The sequence below is a fragment of the Nannospalax galili genome, unplaced genomic scaffold (assembly GCF_000622305.1).
Source record: "Nannospalax galili isolate Female #2095 unplaced genomic scaffold, S.galili_v1.0 scaffold156, whole genome shotgun sequence".
Classification (NCBI taxonomy): Eukaryota; Metazoa; Chordata; class Mammalia; order Rodentia; family Spalacidae; genus Nannospalax; species Nannospalax galili.
The window spans coordinates 645,981-663,485 of record NW_008337625.1 but is presented as its reverse complement, the minus strand read 5'-3'; the positions used below and the strand labels follow the sequence as shown (position 1 = coordinate 663,485).

The 17,505-nt window shown below is 43.7% G+C and overlaps 1 protein-coding gene across 2 annotated transcripts in view; it reads left to right on the top strand.

The window, feature by feature from the left end:
* Mypn (myopalladin) overlaps positions 1 to 4,505 on the top strand; it is a 106,112-nt gene extending 101,607 nt beyond the window's left edge. For both annotated transcript variants that reach the window (XM_008832655.2, XM_008832654.3), the window contains exons 19-20: positions 605 to 738; positions 2,889 to 4,505. In XM_008832655.2, the coding sequence (XP_008830877.1) occupies positions 605 to 738; positions 2,889 to 3,058 (304 nt within the window). In that variant the 3' untranslated portion in view covers positions 3,059 to 4,505. The remainder of the gene's footprint in view (positions 1 to 604; positions 739 to 2,888) is intronic.
* The last annotated feature ends 13,000 nt before the right edge of the window (positions 4,506 to 17,505 follow it).

Below are 17,505 nucleotides of genomic sequence, written 5' to 3'. Positions count from 1 at the left end.
TCTAGACAGGGAACTAGAAAAAAGTCAGAACAGGGCAATTTTCAAATGTTCATATGAGAGTCCATTGGAGTTTCTTGACAAGGGCTTCCAAAAGCATCCCTTTATTGGGTTCTTCCTCATTTTTCTTTTTTCTTCCAAGGCTGGACTAGTTGGCTGAGAAGAGTGGCTGGATACTCAGGTGAGGGTCCAGTGACCCTGCTTGGCAGTCCTTTAATGAATGAGCACAACCGTCAGCAAGCCCAATTGTGACTACGTTTAGCGATCAGGCTCAGTGGAAGTCGTGATGATTGTAGTTATTTCATGCAGAAGGGACTGCTGTATAGCATCAACTTATTAAAAGGGCCTGGAATTTAAAAGGATTTGGTGCTAGGAGCCTGGTTACGCCCATATTGTAAAAGCCATTCAAATTCCCACATGCGAAGGAGGGAAAGGGGAAGAGGGAGAAAGGAAGAAATGGAGAATTTTTTGGACTTTGGTTAAGAAGCTAAACTCTTCCTTTCTTCCCTTTGAGGAGTAGGGGGAGCTCAAGAGTTTCCTCAAATCTAAGACTGACCAACACTTCTGCTCTGGAATTAAAAGTGAATGTGTTCTATCTTTCTTCCAGCATGCACCAGGACACAACAGGATATGTCTGCCTCCTCATCCAGCCGGCCAAGAAATCAGATGCTGGATGGTACACACTGTCAGCCAAGAATGAAGCTGGCATTGTGTCCTGTACAGCTAGGTTGGATATATATGGTAAGTATGATGTCATTCGGCAACATCTGTTGTGCGTGGTCGGCAGCTTTAAAATCATTCTAAAGGATTAGTGTAGAATGTTCCATACATGAATCAGATAGATGATATTATTTTTTAGTGCTTAAGAGTTTTTTTTCTGTTTTTTTGAGACTCAAGTTATGAGACTTGACAGAGTCCCTTTATCTGCTGAGCGTTTCCCCAGCATCTCCTTTTTCTTTTTTTACACAGTTGCTTAAGTCAGTAGTTTGTTTATTTGTTTTGTCTTTTTGAGACAAGGTCTCCCTGTAGCCCCAGCTGGCCTGGAACTCACTATGTAGACACCAGGCTGGCCTCACAGAGATCCACCTGCCTCTGCCTCTGGAGTGCTAGGATTAAAGGCGTGTATCACCACATCCAGCTTAAATCAGTAGTTTTATATCTATTCATAATAGCTTAACGTGATCAATCGGGTATTTCTCAGAGGGTTCAACTCACTGTTTGCTTTCCACAACATCAGTTTCTTATCCAGACTTCTGAGAGCTTACAGTCCTCTACATATACCCCCTAGCATACCTGTGTTATGTCAGTAAGCAGACAATTTTGAGAAATTGTCCGTGGTGAGGGGACAGCAGGCACAGCTCCATACTGTTACCCTTAGCAGCCTGACAAATTCCCTTAATCTTTTTAGAACCTCAGCTTAAACCCAACAAGGATTCATGGCTTTGATGCAGATGAGAATTTCAGGTGTAGGCAGTATGAAACAGAGTTGGAGCTCTAGTAAAGATATATTTTAGATGGGCACAAGAAATTGTCCGTGGTGAGGGGACAGCAGGCACAGCTCCATACTGTTACCCTTAGCAGCCTGACAAATTCCCTTAATCTTTTTAGAACCTCAGCTTAAACCCAACAAGGATTCATGGCTTTGATGCAGATGAGAATTTCAGGTGTAGGCAGTATGAAACAGAGTTGGAGCTCTAGTAAAGATATATTTTAGATGGGCACAGTTGTGCATGCCTTTAATCCCAGCTCTTGGGAGGCAGAGGCAAGCAGATGCTGAGCCCATATAGCTAGTTTCCAGGCCAGCCGGGGCTTCATAGAGAAACCTGGTCTAAACAACAACACAACAAACCAAAAAAACAACAAAAACAAAAATCAGAAACAAAAAAACAGTCGGGTGTGGTGGCACACGCCTGTAGTCCCAGCACTTGGGAGGCAGATCCTTCAAGTTCAAGGCCAGCCTGGTCTACATAGTGAGTTCCAGGACAGCTGGGGCTACAGGGAAACCCTGTCTCAAAAAGACCAAAACAAACAAACAAACAAACAACCCCCCCCCCGAAAAACCCAAAACCACAAAAACAAAACAAATAACAAGAATAACATAATTACTAAGAGGACCAATATATATATGAGTGCTGGAGAGATGGCTCAGCGGTTAAGAGCGTTGGCTGCTCTTGCTGAGGACCTGGGTTTGCTTCCCAGCACCCACATGGTGGCTAACAATTATCCATAACTTTCCATAACTCCAGGTCCAGGAATTCAACACCCTCTGCTGGCCTCTATGGGCATTGCATGACACAAGTACATTTATATACACACAGGCAAAACATTCATAATCATAAGATAAAAATAAATAAGATGTGTTTTAATATTTTTATTCATTTTTATTTTAGGTGTGGGTGTGTATGAGTGAGTATGTATAAGTGTACATGCATGCAGGAACCTGAGGAGGCCAGAATAGGTGTCAGATTCCCTGGAATTAAAGGCAGTTGTGAACTGGCCAGGTGGGTGCTAGGAACTGAATCCGGGTCCTCTGCAAGAGCAGTAAGTGTTCTTAATGGTGAGCCATCTCTCCAGCCTCTATTAAAGATATTTTGTTGTTGTTTGTATGTTTGTTTGAGATAAGGTGTAGCCCCAGCTGACCTGAAACTTGCTATGTAGACCAGGCTAGCCTCAATCTTACAGAGATCTTCCTGCCTCTGCCTGCCAGGTTCTGGGATTAAGGTGTACACGTCCACGCCTGGCAACAGGAAAGGTTTTAATGCTTCCCTTTACAAATGAGATATCACAGACTCAGATACAATGAAATGCTTTACCAAGAATCCACAGGGAGCGATGGTGCAAAGACTACACGTTTTGGTGCTGAACCTAACATTTATCTGCTCCTTTTCCAGCTCAGTGGCACCAGCAGATTCCAGCACCCATGTCTATCCGGCCCAGTGGAAGCCGCTACGGAGCTCTTACTAGTAAAGGACTTGACATTTTTTCGGCCTTTTCCTCCTTGGAAAGTACGATGATGTATTCCTGTAGTTCCCGGAGTGTGGTGGAGAGCGATGAACTTTAATGGTGTCTGGGTACCTGCTGTGTAAGAGGGTGGACTATGGAAAGGAAAGAGCAAGCCACCTGCAGTGGTTTCCAAACAACAGGATTTGAGTGAGTTCCCATCCTGCTGGACCTGTGGCAAGAAGTGTTTTGAGTAAGTTAAGCTGGGGACATATGGAGTCTCGGCTGACAGGGAGCTGTCAGCTGGGCACCTTAAAGACTCCAACAATGATGACAGCAGACAAAACACCCCACCAAAGATGTTGCTACTGCCATCTACAGCCTTGGGAAAAAGCTAGCATGCTCCCCCCACCCCCTGTGTTAGGTACGTTTCATCTCAACCAAGAAATTAGGGGCCACTCGCCAGGCCTGAGAGAAGTTAGTAGCCACCTTAGGATGTATGCCAAGGAGAAAGAGGGGAGCTCACTGTCATATCTCCTGATTGCATTCATAGCAGCAATTTTGGTGAATTCATTAAATGAGTTTCCACTTAACATTAGAGAGTCTTGCTATACCCCACCCCCAAGGTGGTAAAACATGTAATTTGCATATCCTGCCTATGGGGCCCACACAGTAAGAAGACAAAATTTGCTTGCAATTTTTTAAAAAAACACTAAGACACCAAGGTACTCAAGATTGCACTGTGAATTTAATCTGTGGCCAAAACAGGGCCCCCACAATTTTCTTTCAGGCAGTGACTGGTTTTTCTTTCTGACTTGGCTTATTCATAGACTCTAAAATTAAATGGTTGTTAAACCAGTTAGGAAAAAAAATTTTCAGCAGGCTCACTTTTAAAAACTACCAGCTTTGCTTGCCACTTGTAAGATATGTGGGTAGAGTCATCATTTGCCCATAAAGTGCCACGGATATGCCCCTGCCCCTTCCCACAGACTCTGAGGGAGTGTCTGAGGCTGTGAGGGGGAAAGAGATGCCATCAAGAAGTGGAGAGGGTTATGATGCTGGCTGTTACCACAGTAGCTGGGAGATACTTTCCGCTTTAAGCTCACCATTTCCACCAGGCTGGTGGAGGAAAAGGGGAACACGCATCTTTCTCTAATCCACCCACCCAGAGCCCGCCTCTAAGCTTAAAGAAACTTTAGGCTTAAATTCACACACATCTGTATCCATCCCTAGTGCCTAGACAGGTACCAAGCACAGGATAGACTTTCAATGCACACTAACAGGTGAATGACTTTCTCCCCGGGCACCAGATCCTACCATTCACAGGTCAGTCCTAACACCCTGGAAGTGAATGTCAGAGCAGTTTGCTCCAGGCTCACCAGGGATATGAATTGGAGGTGTCTGTTATCAATTCCCTTTGCTCAGGTCTGTGGTGTTCTCTGTGCCAAGCCCCATCAGTGGGTGTCCTACTCAAGTGATTTTAGCTAGAGGTAGTAATTGCTTAGAAAGGCTTGAAACTTTCTTTGCTTCAAGGCAAGAATTTCCAGTATAAAAATAAATTAATTCACTCCAAGAAATCATTTGTGTGTTTACTCTGTATAAGACGCTATGCTAGATACTATGGGAGACACAAAAATTCAAATAAGAGGGCTGGAGAGATGGCTCATACATAGGGTAAAGCCACAGGTTTGCCAAGCCTGACAATCTGAGTTTGATTCCCTAGGATAATATGGTGGAAGGAGAGAACCAACTCCCACAAGTTGTCCTCTGACCACACAGGCATACACAAAATAAAAGTAAACTAAAAATATTAAAGAAAAATATGGGGCCAGTGAAATGGATCAGTGAGCAAAGGTGCTTGCCACTAGGTCTAATGACCTGAGCTCGATCACTAGGACCCACGTGGTGGAAAGAGAGAACAAACTCTGCTAAGTCGTCCATGACCTCCACACACACTGTTTCTTGAGTGAAAGAACTTTTGTTGGGAAAATAGAAGTTTCCAGTGCTCATCCTTCCTGCGTTTTCATAACTTAACAAAATCTTAAGCCAAGCATGGTGGTGCATGTCACTAATTCTCTGTCCTCCGAGTTCTCTGGGCGGGGGCGGGGGGGTCTCTTGCACTATCAGACAAACCGTATAACATATTTTTATGTGAATTTATTATAGTTTATATTGTGGCCGGGGAGTGACTCACAAAGTAACAAACAACCAGGGCCAAGATCATGAGCCTGCCACTCCAGATGGCTCCCTCGGCCGCCCATAGTCACCGCTAGCTTTCCCACACGCCTTGTGGGCCCATAGTCCCTGGTTGGTAAATGCTGGACCGCTGCTCTGCAGTCTTGGCTCCCATCCCAAGATGGCACCCAGAAGCCCCGCCCTCTGTGGCTAACTCAGCAATCAATTCTCAGCAGCAGGCCCCGCCCCTTGGAGGAACCGGGTCCCCTGGGACACATTCTCACACTTGGGACGTTGGGGTAGAAAGATCAAGAATACATGAGACTCCATCTCAGAAAACAAAACAAAACAAAAAAACTTGGGCTGCAGAGATGGCTCAGGTGGTAAAGCGCTTTTTGAGCAAGCATGAGGACCTGAATTTGATCCTCCAGAACTCACATAAAAAACGGGTTGTGGCAGCACACGCCAAGTTCAGTGAGAGACCCTGTTTCAAAAACTAAGGTGAAGCTCAGCATGGTGGCGTACATCTTTAGTCCCAACACTCGGAAGGCAGAGGCAGAGGCAGGCGGGTCTCTGTGAGATCAAGGCTAGCCTCATCTACATAGTGAGTGCCAAGTCAGTTGAGGCTTCAGGGAGACCCTGTCACAATGAAATAAAATAAAAATAAGTTGGAGTGAGATTGAGGAAGACATCTGATGTTAATTTCTAGCCTCTATAGACGTATATGCCCATATGAACATGTACACACACACAAAGCAAGTCAACCTCTTTTCACTCGAGTTTCTATGAAAGGTTGCATCCTTAAGAAATAAAGATTTCGGTCAATGATTTGGCAGAATTGTTAGGTCTTGTTTCTTTGTTCATAGATGCACTAATAAAGGTAAACCAGAGGCTAGTTTTTCATCTTTAAATTTTTATCACTATTTATTATTTATTTATTTATTTATTTATTTATTTAGGGGATGCACATGCCATGGTGTGCATGTTGAAGACAGAGGACAACTTGCAGGAGTCAGTTGTCTCCTACTGAGTGGGTCATGGGGATCAAACCCAGGTCATCAGGCTTGATGGTGATATGAAATACCAAACTTTAAATAAACTATAAAACATATAAGCTGTCACCATCACATCCACTTCTGCAAAGTGTAGAAAACTCTCCCATGAAGGGGTTTTCATTTCTAATATCAGCATCCTGACTGTGTTTTATTTTCTGTCTTGTGGTCACCAAGAACTAGGATCAATATTATATTTCAACACTAGATGGTGCTGTCTCACTCCAAATAGAACAAGCAGAAAAAGTCCTTAAATTTGAGCTACTGGGTCTCAACACTGACGTTTAGTGACCGGGTAATTATTTGCTGTGAGGGAAATATTGAATCATGGAATATTTAGCCTCATCACTGGCCTCTCTGGACTTAGATAACAGTATCAGCCTCACCCCAAGTTGTGGCAACCCGTTCAAACAACTTGCTGTTCCTTAGGAGGCAGAATTTCCCTTTTGTTGAGAACGTCTATGTTAAACAAATCAGTGCTCTGCTTTAATAATTCTATTTTAATATTATCTATTGTAATGAAGGATATTGGAATAAACACTTTTAGTTCCGTTGGATGTATTCGTTTCAAGCACATCCATGATTAATCTATCTTCTCTCATAAGCCACTTCCCACCCTAGCTTAATGATTGTCAGTGAGCCCGCCACCCTCCCCACAATCCACGTAAGCAGCAGCCAAGTCAGCTTTTACTTCTTCTAGCCAATTAATGATGTCCTCTTTTGCTTTGTTTTAAGTTTTTGTTTTTTTTATTTTTCATTTATAGGTGTGTGTGTGTGTGTGTGTGTGTGTGTGTGTGTGTGTGTGTACACATGCGTACAAGTGCCTATGAAGTCCAAAAGAGGACATGGGTTCCCCTGGAGCTGGAGTCACAAGTGGTTGTGAGCTGCCTTGTGTAGAAGCTGGGAACGGAACTCTGGGAGAGCAGTGAGCACTTTCCGCTGAGCCATCTCTGTCCAGTCCTGTTTTGTCACTCTGTTTTACAGTCTTAGAACTCACGGCACTCCTCCTGCCTCAGCCTCCTAAGTACAAGGTTTCCAGCCATAAGCCACCATGCTTGGCTGAAGTCCAGCGTATTCTAACCCTTCTAGCCAAACCTTCCTTTCCCCTGAGATCCTCAGTTCAGACTTTCCTTCATTTCCCTCAGTACCTCGGCTTCAACCACAGCGGACCTCTGGCTTGTCTTCCTACCTCTCCCCGGCTGCCTCTCCCTGGCCCAGATCTCAACCTCAGACCATTCTCTCTAAAGTACTGCTGCACAGATATTACCTCCTCATTCTCAAACCCAGAGACCACCTGAAGCCAACCTAGGGAGTTACCAGCTGTTCTGCCCTGGCCTGTTCAAGCTCACCCCTAGATGACCCCAAAGCTTTTTGTCCACTACTCAGAAAGCACACCATATGTGCCTCACTCGGGCCCTGCCTTGCCGTGTGGGCCTCTCTCTGCCCCTACCAGTCTCCACATGGAAAGCTTACCTTTTCCTCTAAGTCAAATCCCACCGTGTCTGTGAGAACATTTCTCATCCCACACTCCAGCTAAATGGAATACTTTCTTTGAAGCCTCATAGCAAGTTTCTTGGAGCTACTGGACTAAAAGATGGCTTTGCACACAGCTTCTTTAAAAAAATTTGATGTGTATGTGTATGTTGCCTGCATGTAGGTAAGTGTCCGTGTCGTGCAATGCCTGTGGAGGTCAGAAGAGGCTATTAGATCCCCTGGGACTGGAGCTAAGGACAGTTGTTAGCTGCCATGTGGGTGCTGGGATTTGAACCTGGGTCTTCTGCAAGAACAACCAGTGTTCTTAACTGCTGAGCCATCTCTCCAGCCCCTGCACACAGCTTTAAGCAGCACAGAGCTTCTGTAACCTGGCCTGCCTGCCCTGCACGACCCCACTCCTACCCCCTGTTGCTGTGGATTGTGTTCACTTTACCTTTGTGCCTTATGCAGAGTAAGCATTCAAAAAATATTTACTCACCTACGCTCAATTTAAAATTCAATGTCAGTACGTTTCTAAAGGAAGTGAATGGAGCCTAAGCCACCATTCTTTTTTATTTTCTTTTAATTTTTTATTATTTTATTTTATGTGCATTAGTGTATTGCCTGCTTGTGTGCACCCATGTCATGCCGTGCCCGAGGAGGCCAGAAGAGGGCATCAGATCCCTTGGAACTGGAGTCAGAGACAGTTGTTAGCCTCCATGTGGGTGCTGGAAATCAAACCCAGGTCCCCTGGAAGAGAAGCCAGTGCTCTTAACTGCTGAGCTATCGCTCCAGCCCCCATGTTTTTTGATTTTTTGTTTTTTCTGGCGGGGCGGGGTGTGAGAGAAAGTCTCACTACTTGCTGGCCTGGAACTCAAAGAGATCCACATGCCTCTGCCCCTGAGTCCTGGGATTAAAGGTGTGCACCACCACATTCAGTCTCAAGCCACCATTCTTAACCTTGGTTGCACAATGGAACTTCCTAGAAAGTTCTTCCAAAATCCCAACACCCAGTCTACATACCAAATCAATTAAGTAAATAAAGCTCTAGAGTTGTGACACAGGGATCACAGTTTTCGCTGTTTGTTTGTTTGTTTGTGACAGGGTCTCAGACAGCCCGGATTGGTCTCCATCTGGCTGTGGAGCCCAGGACATCTTTGAACTCCTAATCTTCCTCCTTCTACCTCCCAGGTGCTGGGATGGCAGGCAGTGCTCCACTGTGGCCCCTACTCCTTGTATCCATAGTTTTTAGTTTCCCAGGAGATTCCAATAAGCAACAAAGAGTGAGAGAATCTCAGCATTCACCCCACAGAAGTCCAAAGGGATCCAGATGGCTCAAAGCTGAAGGGTGGGCTTCCATGCAGCCCCTGAGTACCTGGGCAGTACATACCTAGGAAGCAGAAAAAGCTCATCCATTGGCCCCACTGTTCTGGGCTACACTCTTTACACAGCAGTAAAAGTGAAAGGCCCCAGAGGGCGCACAAACACCTCTAAAAATCAGCAGGAGAACAGCCCGTTTTTTACCCAGTCCGTTCTTTCAGAAATCCACATGGTTGTGTATACTTTCTCCATAAGTAATGGAAGGACTCCTCAGAATTCAGTTCATCTGGAAATGGGAACCAGAGGAAAACAGTCAGAATTTCTGATAGCAGAACTGGCTTTAATACACCCTTCTTCTAACCATTACTTAACATTCACAGATGTCTGGTGAGCGATGAAATGGCCACAAGGCAAGCAGTTGGGGGCAGGCAGGGCTCCAGGTGACAGCTACCATGGAGACTCATTCCCAGGGGAGTCAAAGTTGGCTTTTGTAGGGAGAATATCATTTGGGGAATCCAATCATGGGTGCTCACCACATGTTTACTTATAAATGGATTGTTTAACCTACAGAATAGGATTGGGATTGTGGCTCAGGGGTAGAGCAACTTGCCTAACATACTTGAAGATCTAGCTCAAGTACTTGCAGATAATAAATATATAAATACATAAATGGATAAGACTGGCAAAATGGAAAGGAAATTGCTGCCAAGATTGAACAACCTGAGTTCGATCCCCAGGGACCCATGTGGTGAAAGGAGAGAACTAATTCCTGCAAGTTGTCTTCTGACTGCCACATGCACACTGTGGTATGCACATGCCCTCACACATAAACACACACACACACACACACACACACACACAATAAATAAATATAATTTAAAGCTTAAAAAAACCCATAGAACATGTTGTCTTACACACATACCACCTAATGCTAGATTCCGAAGAGACTCCAGAACAGCCCATCTGATTCATGACTGAATTATAATGTCTCTGTTGCTCTAGTTTGGGTTAATGCTCCCAGGCCCTGGGAGGCAGGCAAGGCAGCCAAGTAGAGAATGAGAACATCTACTTCCTCCTTTGCTGTGTGTATGATGGTCTGAGCTACAGTGTGTGTGGTCCTTCTGCATCTAGCTCGTTCTGCGTTTCTCCCCCAGGTCCCTGTGCCCATGTCCTAGATCCCTACTGCTGTAACTGGTCTCCTCCTCACCCTCCCCAAGATCATGCTCCACAGTGACCAAAGCCAATTCCATGAACCTTCCAACTAAACCAGTTCTGGATGCTTGACAGACTTCCTTAGTTTGTGTTTTCTTGTTGTTGTTTTACTTTTTAAAAGTTTTCAAAGTTGCATTTATTTATTTATTTACTTATTTATTTACTGTGTATGTATGTGTGTGTTCATATGCATGCGGAGGTCAGAGCACAACTTTCAGGAGTCAGTTCTCTCCTAGGGATTGAACTCAAGTTATCAGGCTTGGTGCAAGGGTCTTTACCCTCTGAGTTATCTCACCTGCTGTGTTCTTTAACGTCACAGAGGCACTGCATTCCTCCTTCCTTCCTTCCTTCCTTCCTTCCTTCCTTTCATCTTTTTTTGAGACAGGATCTCCTTATAATCACAGCTGGCCTGGAACTCACAATGGAGATAAGGCTGGACTCAACCTCACAGAGATCCACTTCCTCTGCCCCCTGAGTGCTCGGATTTTAGGGCTCAGATTGGAGGCGTGCGCCACCATGCTCCACACAGGTGTTGCATTTTTAAAAGGAACTGTTTTCCAACTCCATTAATTTCTAATTAATAGAATTGCTAGCAGTTTTGTGTATGTACATATGTTCATGTGTGTACATGTGTGAGGCCAGAGGTCAACATCAGGGGTTTTCCCAAACCACTTTCTACTTTATTTTTAAGACAGGGTTTCTCACAGAACCGAGAACTCATGATTTGGCTAGACTCACCAGCAAGCCCCAGGGATTCTCCCCAGTGCTAGGATGTGCCTTTGTGAGTAGCTTTTAGAAACAAAAACAAAAAACAGGCTGGAGAGATGGCTCACCTGTTACGAGCACTGGCTGCTCTTGCAGAGGACCCAGGTTTGAATCCCAGCACCCACATGGCAGTTAACAACTATCCTTAACTCCAGTTTCAGGGAAATCCAACACCCTCCTTTGACCTCAAGGGTATTGTATGACAACAGGTACAGGAAATACACTCACATAAAAAAATAAATAAATAAAATATTTTTAAAAAACAAAAAATAAAACAAACGAACAAACAAAAAACAGGCTGAAAGGAAATACAGGAAACTGAATCGGGAATTGTTCCTGTTGATGGCACCTCTTTCTACCTCTTCTCACTCACACACTCCCAATGTAGTCTCCAAGATGGGATGTTTTAAATTTTTTATTTATTTTTATTTATGTATGTGTGTGTGTGCCTGCATAAGTGTATGTGCACCACATGCATGCAGTACCCTCAGAGGCCAGAAGAGGGCATCAGAACCTCTGGAACTGGAGTTACAGGCAGTTGTGAGCCACCCAGTGTGGGTGCTGGGAACCAAACCCAGGTCCTCTTTGCCATCTCTCCAACTCCTCCGAGATGGGATATTAATAGCCTCTAGGCTGTTTATAAGTTGGTCATAAACTTAGAGTTGCCAGAGAAACCAGAAACATAGATTCGCTCTGAATGGCTGTAACTCCAGGTCCCTTTCAGGGCCCTTGAGTAACCTGTATCTGAAGTGCTTGCACTGATGACTGAGTTGAAAGTCAATGTGCCTTACCAGTGCCATAAACAGTTACCTAGGAGTCAACAGACTTTGGGGAAATACTTTCTACCATGGATCACATTTCCTTGGTTGAAACAGATCAATATTTCAGAGAGCCTGAAAAAGGCCAAGCATCCTCCAAACTTTGACAGTGCAGTGGTCATCAGAATGCTTAAAAAAATTGCTGATATCACTTTTTTAAAAATCTGCACAGTACAAAAAAAATGCATATTTGTTAAAAATGTTTGCCTATGATTTCTGTCTAATTATATTAGCTAGTGCACTAGATATTAGAGGACTGAAAACATGCTGCCTTTTGTTAATATGTAAATAATAGCCACTTCAAAGTCTCAAGAGCCAAGGCCTTGAATTTGCAAGAAATAGAAAGAGTGCTTTTCAGTCCTCTGAGGATTGTGCCATAAATGCTGAGGGCAGACAAAGGAAAGCTGCCCTGCAGAGGAGTGTGAACACCGGTTGCAAAAAGCTTTTAACATATACATGAAGAAACGAATTTTAAAAAAAAATTTTTTGGTCTTTTTTTGAGACAGGGTCTCCCTGTAGTCCCAGCTGTCCTGGAACTCACTATGTAGACCAGGTTGGCCTTGAACACACAGAGATCCACCTTCCTCTGCCTCCCAAGTGCTAGGATTAAAGGCATGCGCCTCCATGCCCAGCCAGAATTAAAACATTTTGACAATAAATATTGTAAGGCTGAAATACATGCACATTTTGCTTTGTTGTTTTGTTGTTGGTGGTGGTTTTCTTGTTTTTTTGAGACAGGGTCTCTCTGTAGCTCCAGCTAGCTTGGAACTCACTATGTAGTCCAGGCTAGCCTCAATCTCACCGGGATCCACCTGCCTCTGCCTCCCCCACTACCCCCATGCTGGAATTAAAGGTGAGTGCCACCACACCTGGCTTCGATTTATTTATTTATTTATTTATTTATTTATTTAATTTATTTATTTATTTGGTGTTTTTGAGACAGGGTCTCCTAGTAGTGGGGCTGGCCTGGAACTCACTATGTAGACCAGGCTGGCCTTGAACTTTCAGGAGTGCTGGAATTAAAGGGCTACATCACCATGCCCAGCTTTGTTTTATTTTTGAGACGGAGTCTCGCTCTGAAGCCCAGGCTGACTTGGATCTCTCTACACTTCACAGGCTGACTGCAAGGACTCAGTCCTCCTGTCCCCGTCTCACCTCCCTAGTACAGGGCTTGCAGGTCACCCAGCTACAGTTTCCTTTTTGTTTTTGTTCAGTTTCATTTACTCTTTTATTTGCTCTTTGTTGTTGTCGTTGTTTTGTTTCTATTATTTAGAGAAGACTTTATTAGTGTCTGTAATTAAATCCATGTAGATAAGATCCTATATATTTAACAGTACCTTACCCCTTTACAAATGGAAAAATTAAGTTTAATATTTCCAAACCAATATGGCTGTTAATTTCTGTATAATGCCAACTCAACAAGGTAAACTGGAATACACAGCTAAAGTTTCCAAAAATTCAAATCATATATCTATATATACTTATTATTTTTTGTTTTTTTTTTTATCTTTTTGAGACAAGATCTCCCTGTAGCCTCAGCTGGCCTGGAACTTGCGATGTAGACCAGACTGGACTTGAACTCGCAAAGATCTGCCTGCCTCTGCCTATATCTCTATATATTTATATAAAAGACCAATACCAGCAGCATGTAATGCATCAATAGCAGCAACAACTTTTCCAAGTTCTGCAGTCATCTGACCAAAATTGTAGGGGAGATGGCTCAGTGGTTAAGAGCGCTGACTGCTCTTATAGAAGACCCGGGTTCAAATACCAGCACCCACATAGCAGCTAACAACTGTCTGGAGCTCCAGTTCCAGGGGATCCAATGGCCTCTTCGGTCCTCTGTGGACATTCTGCAATGCAGACACACTTACATACATGCAGGCATAACACTCATACACTTAAAATAAAAATAAATTTATTAAAAATTGTAGAGATACCCAGCAAACTCCAGTTTAAAAAAAAAAAAAACAAAAATAAAAAAAAAAAAAAAAAAAAAAGAAAGGGCCGGGCATGATGGGGCATGCTTTTAATCCCAACATTCAGAAGGCAGAGGCAGGTAGAGCTCTGTGAAAGGGAGGCCAGCCTGGTCTACATAGTGAGTTCCAGGCCAGCCCCTACTACAGGGAGATCCTGTCTCAAAAAGACCAAAAAAAAGTAAAGAACAAAACCCGGAAAGCAGCACCATTCTGTTACTGGTGTGGTATCTGACACCATTTTTTTTAAATGAGCTTCTCAAACATCATCCGGAAAGAAAGCATTCTGAATAGCATCATTAACAACAACTCTGATCAAGCAGGGTCATTACTATGTATCATAAAGAGGTTGCAAGATATTTTACATTCGCAGACATAGGCTACAGGACTGGTCTAAATTTACAATATGAGAGGATAGAATTTAAAAGGCATTATTAGAAACTCATTTCTACTTTTCCAGTGGAGTCCAAAGGATGATATGACACAGCTGTTAGAGATTATTTCCATTCCTTAGTGGCACAAAGTTTCATTCTGAGAGAGGGTTTCATGTAAGCCCAGGTTGGTCTCCTACCTGCTATGTAGCCAAGGATGGCTTTAGAAGTACTGATTCTCCTGCCTCTACCTCTCAAGTCCTGGAATTACAGGTATGTGCCACTATGCCCAGCGTCTAAAACTGAATTTTTAAAAATTTATTTGTGTGTGTGTGTGTGTGTGTGTGTGTGTGTGTGTGTGTGTGTGTTTGCGGGGGGGTGTATACCACGGTGCACATTTGGAGGTCAGTTCTCTCCTTCCCCCTTCCCGTGGGTTCTGGTGATTGAACTCACATACTTTATATGCTGAGCCATCTTGCCACTCCTGTAATTTTATTTTTTCATATGACATTGGTAAATTGTTTTTTCTCAGTATTTTTATTTCTTTTTAAAAAATATTTTATTTATTATTTTTATTTTATGTGTATGAGTATATTGCCTGCATGTATGTGAGTGCACCCATGTTGTGCAATGCTGCAGAGGTCAGAAGAGGGCTTTGGATTCCCCTGGAACTGGAGTTAAGGACGGTTCGTAGCCGCCATGTGGGTGCTGGGAATTGAACCCAGGTCCTCTGCAAGAGCAGTCAGTGCTCTTAACCTCTGAGCCATCTCTCCAGCCTCCAGTATTTTTATTTCACTTTATCTTATTTTCTGATTTTCACCTCATTTCTGTAGCCTTTAGCCTTTAGATTTCTTTGGTTTTTTTCATTTTTTTTTTACTTGTTGTTTGTTGTTTGGTTTTTTTGGTTATTGTTCAGATTTCTACCTTCTTACTTTCTCTTTGATTAATCAAACACGGTTGTACTATCCCACTGAATTCTGCCATTGACTTTTTTGTTTTGTTTTTTTAATGTTTTGTTATTTTTATTTTATGTGTATGAGTGCATTGCCTATATGTGTGTAAGAGCACCTATGTCATGTAATGCTGAGGAGGGCAGAAGAAGGCATCAGATCCCCTGGAACTGGAGTTACAGACCACTGTTAGCCATCATATGGGTGCTGAGGATTGAACCCCTCTGTAAGAACAGCCAGTGCTCTTAACTGCTGAGCTATCTCTCCACCCTGTTTGGCTTTTGTTTGTTTGGTGTTTATTTTGTTTTGTTGAGACAGGGTCTCCTGGTAGCCCCAGATGGCCTGGAACTCCTTATGTAGACCAGGCTGGCTTCAATCTCACAGAGATCTGTCTGCCTCTGCTTCCTGAGTGCTAGGATTAAAGGCCTGCACCACCATGCCTTGCTATCTAGTTTCTTCGTTTTTGTGATTTCGTTTGTTTGGGGTTTTTTTCTTTCTTAACTCAGGGGTGATGGTGTAAACTTGTAACCCCAGGTATGGGGAGACCGAGACAGATGGATCCCTGAGACTCACTGGCCAGCCAGGCCAGCCTAGCCTAACTCAACCAGCCTACTAAGCTTCAGGTCAGTGAGAGAGCCAGTTTCAAAAACACAAGATGGATGATGGCTCATGAAGAATAACACCAGAGGTTGACCTTACACACACACACACACACACACACACACACACACACACACACCTTTCTTCCGAAGCAAGTAATTTGTTCACATCTCCTTTCTGCTCCACCATTTTGTTTTCCTTTACGAGGGTAGCGCATAGTTGTGTGCAGTAGAAATAGAGGCTGAAAGTGCAGCTTCACAGTACAACCTGTGCTACATACAAGGCCCTGGGTTCAAGTCCAAGCACAAAAATAAGTACATTAATATATCTGGAGGGAGATCAAATGAATTTAAAAAATATCCTCTCTGGGGCTGGAGAGATGGTTCAGCAGATAAGACCACATGCTGTTCTTGCAGAGGAACAAGGTTCAGTTCCCAGCATCCCAATGGCAGCTTACAATTCCAGCTCCAGGAGATCTGACACCCTCTTCTGGCCTCCAAGGGCACAAGGCATACACATGATACACATATATACCTGCCAACAAAACATTCATACAAGGACTGGAGAGATGGCTCAGTGGATAAGAGCACTGGCTGCTCTTCCAGAGGACCCGGGCTCAATTCCCAGCACCCACATGATGGTTAACAAACATTATAACTCCAGTTCCAGGGGATCCAACATCCACTTCTGACCTCCACAGGCATCGCACAATATCGGTGCACTTACACGCAGGCAATACACTCATGCACGCAAAAAATTTTTTAAACACTTTTTATTCTTTTATTTTTTATGTGTATGAGTGTATTGCCTGCACGTAGGTAAGTGCACCTGTGTCATGCAATGCCTGTGGAGGACAGAAGAGGCCATCGGATCCCCTGGAACTGGAGTTATGGAGAGTTGTTTGCTGCCATGTTGGTGCTGGGATCCAAACCTGGGTCTTCTGCAAGAACAACCAGTGTTCTTGACCACTAAGCCATCTCTCCAGCCCCACAAAAATTGTTTTTAATAAATTAAATATTTTGGGGCTAGAGAGATGGCTCAGTGGTTAAAAGCACTGACTGCTCTTGCAGAGGACCCAGGTTCAATTCCCAGCACCCATATGGTGGCTACCATCCATAACTCCAGTTCTGGGGGAATCTGATGCCTTCTTCTGACCTCCTCGGGCACTGCACAACATGGGCACATTCATACACATAAAATAAAAATAATAAATAAAATACTTTTTAAAATAGTTGAAAAGCCGGGCATGGTGGCTCACGCCTTTAATCCCAGCACTCGGGAGGCAGAGACAGGCGGATCTCTGTGAGTTCGAGGCCAGCCTAGAGATGCCCAGAGTATAGCATCTCTGCCTTAGCGTTTAGTCCCCACACTTCATGGCCACTTGCTCTGATCAGGGCTCTATCTTCTAGGGCTAAGATATTCACCCTGTGATCCAGAATGCCAACTTGAAACCGTAAAGTAAGAAGAATGCCCTCTAGAGCAGGGGGACAAGAGTCACATGAAGTCCAAGCTCATTATTTTTAGATGCCCAATTTGCCTGAGCTCATTGACCCTTTGGTAAGACCACAGCAGCATTAGAAAAGAAGCTACGAGCCCAATGAGGTAGCACAGGCCTGTATCCCAGCACTTGGGAGGAGAAGGCAGGAGAATTAGGAGTTCAGGATCTTCTCTGGCCACATAGTGAGTTCAAAGCAAGCCTGTGCTACATGAGACTCTGCTAAATAAATAAATAAATAAATAAATAAAAAAATAAATAAATAAATAAAAAAAAATAGTTGAAAAAAAAAAGCTGGGTGTGGTAGTGCATGCCTTTAATGCCAGTACTTGGAAGGCAGAGGCAGGCAGATCTCTGTGAA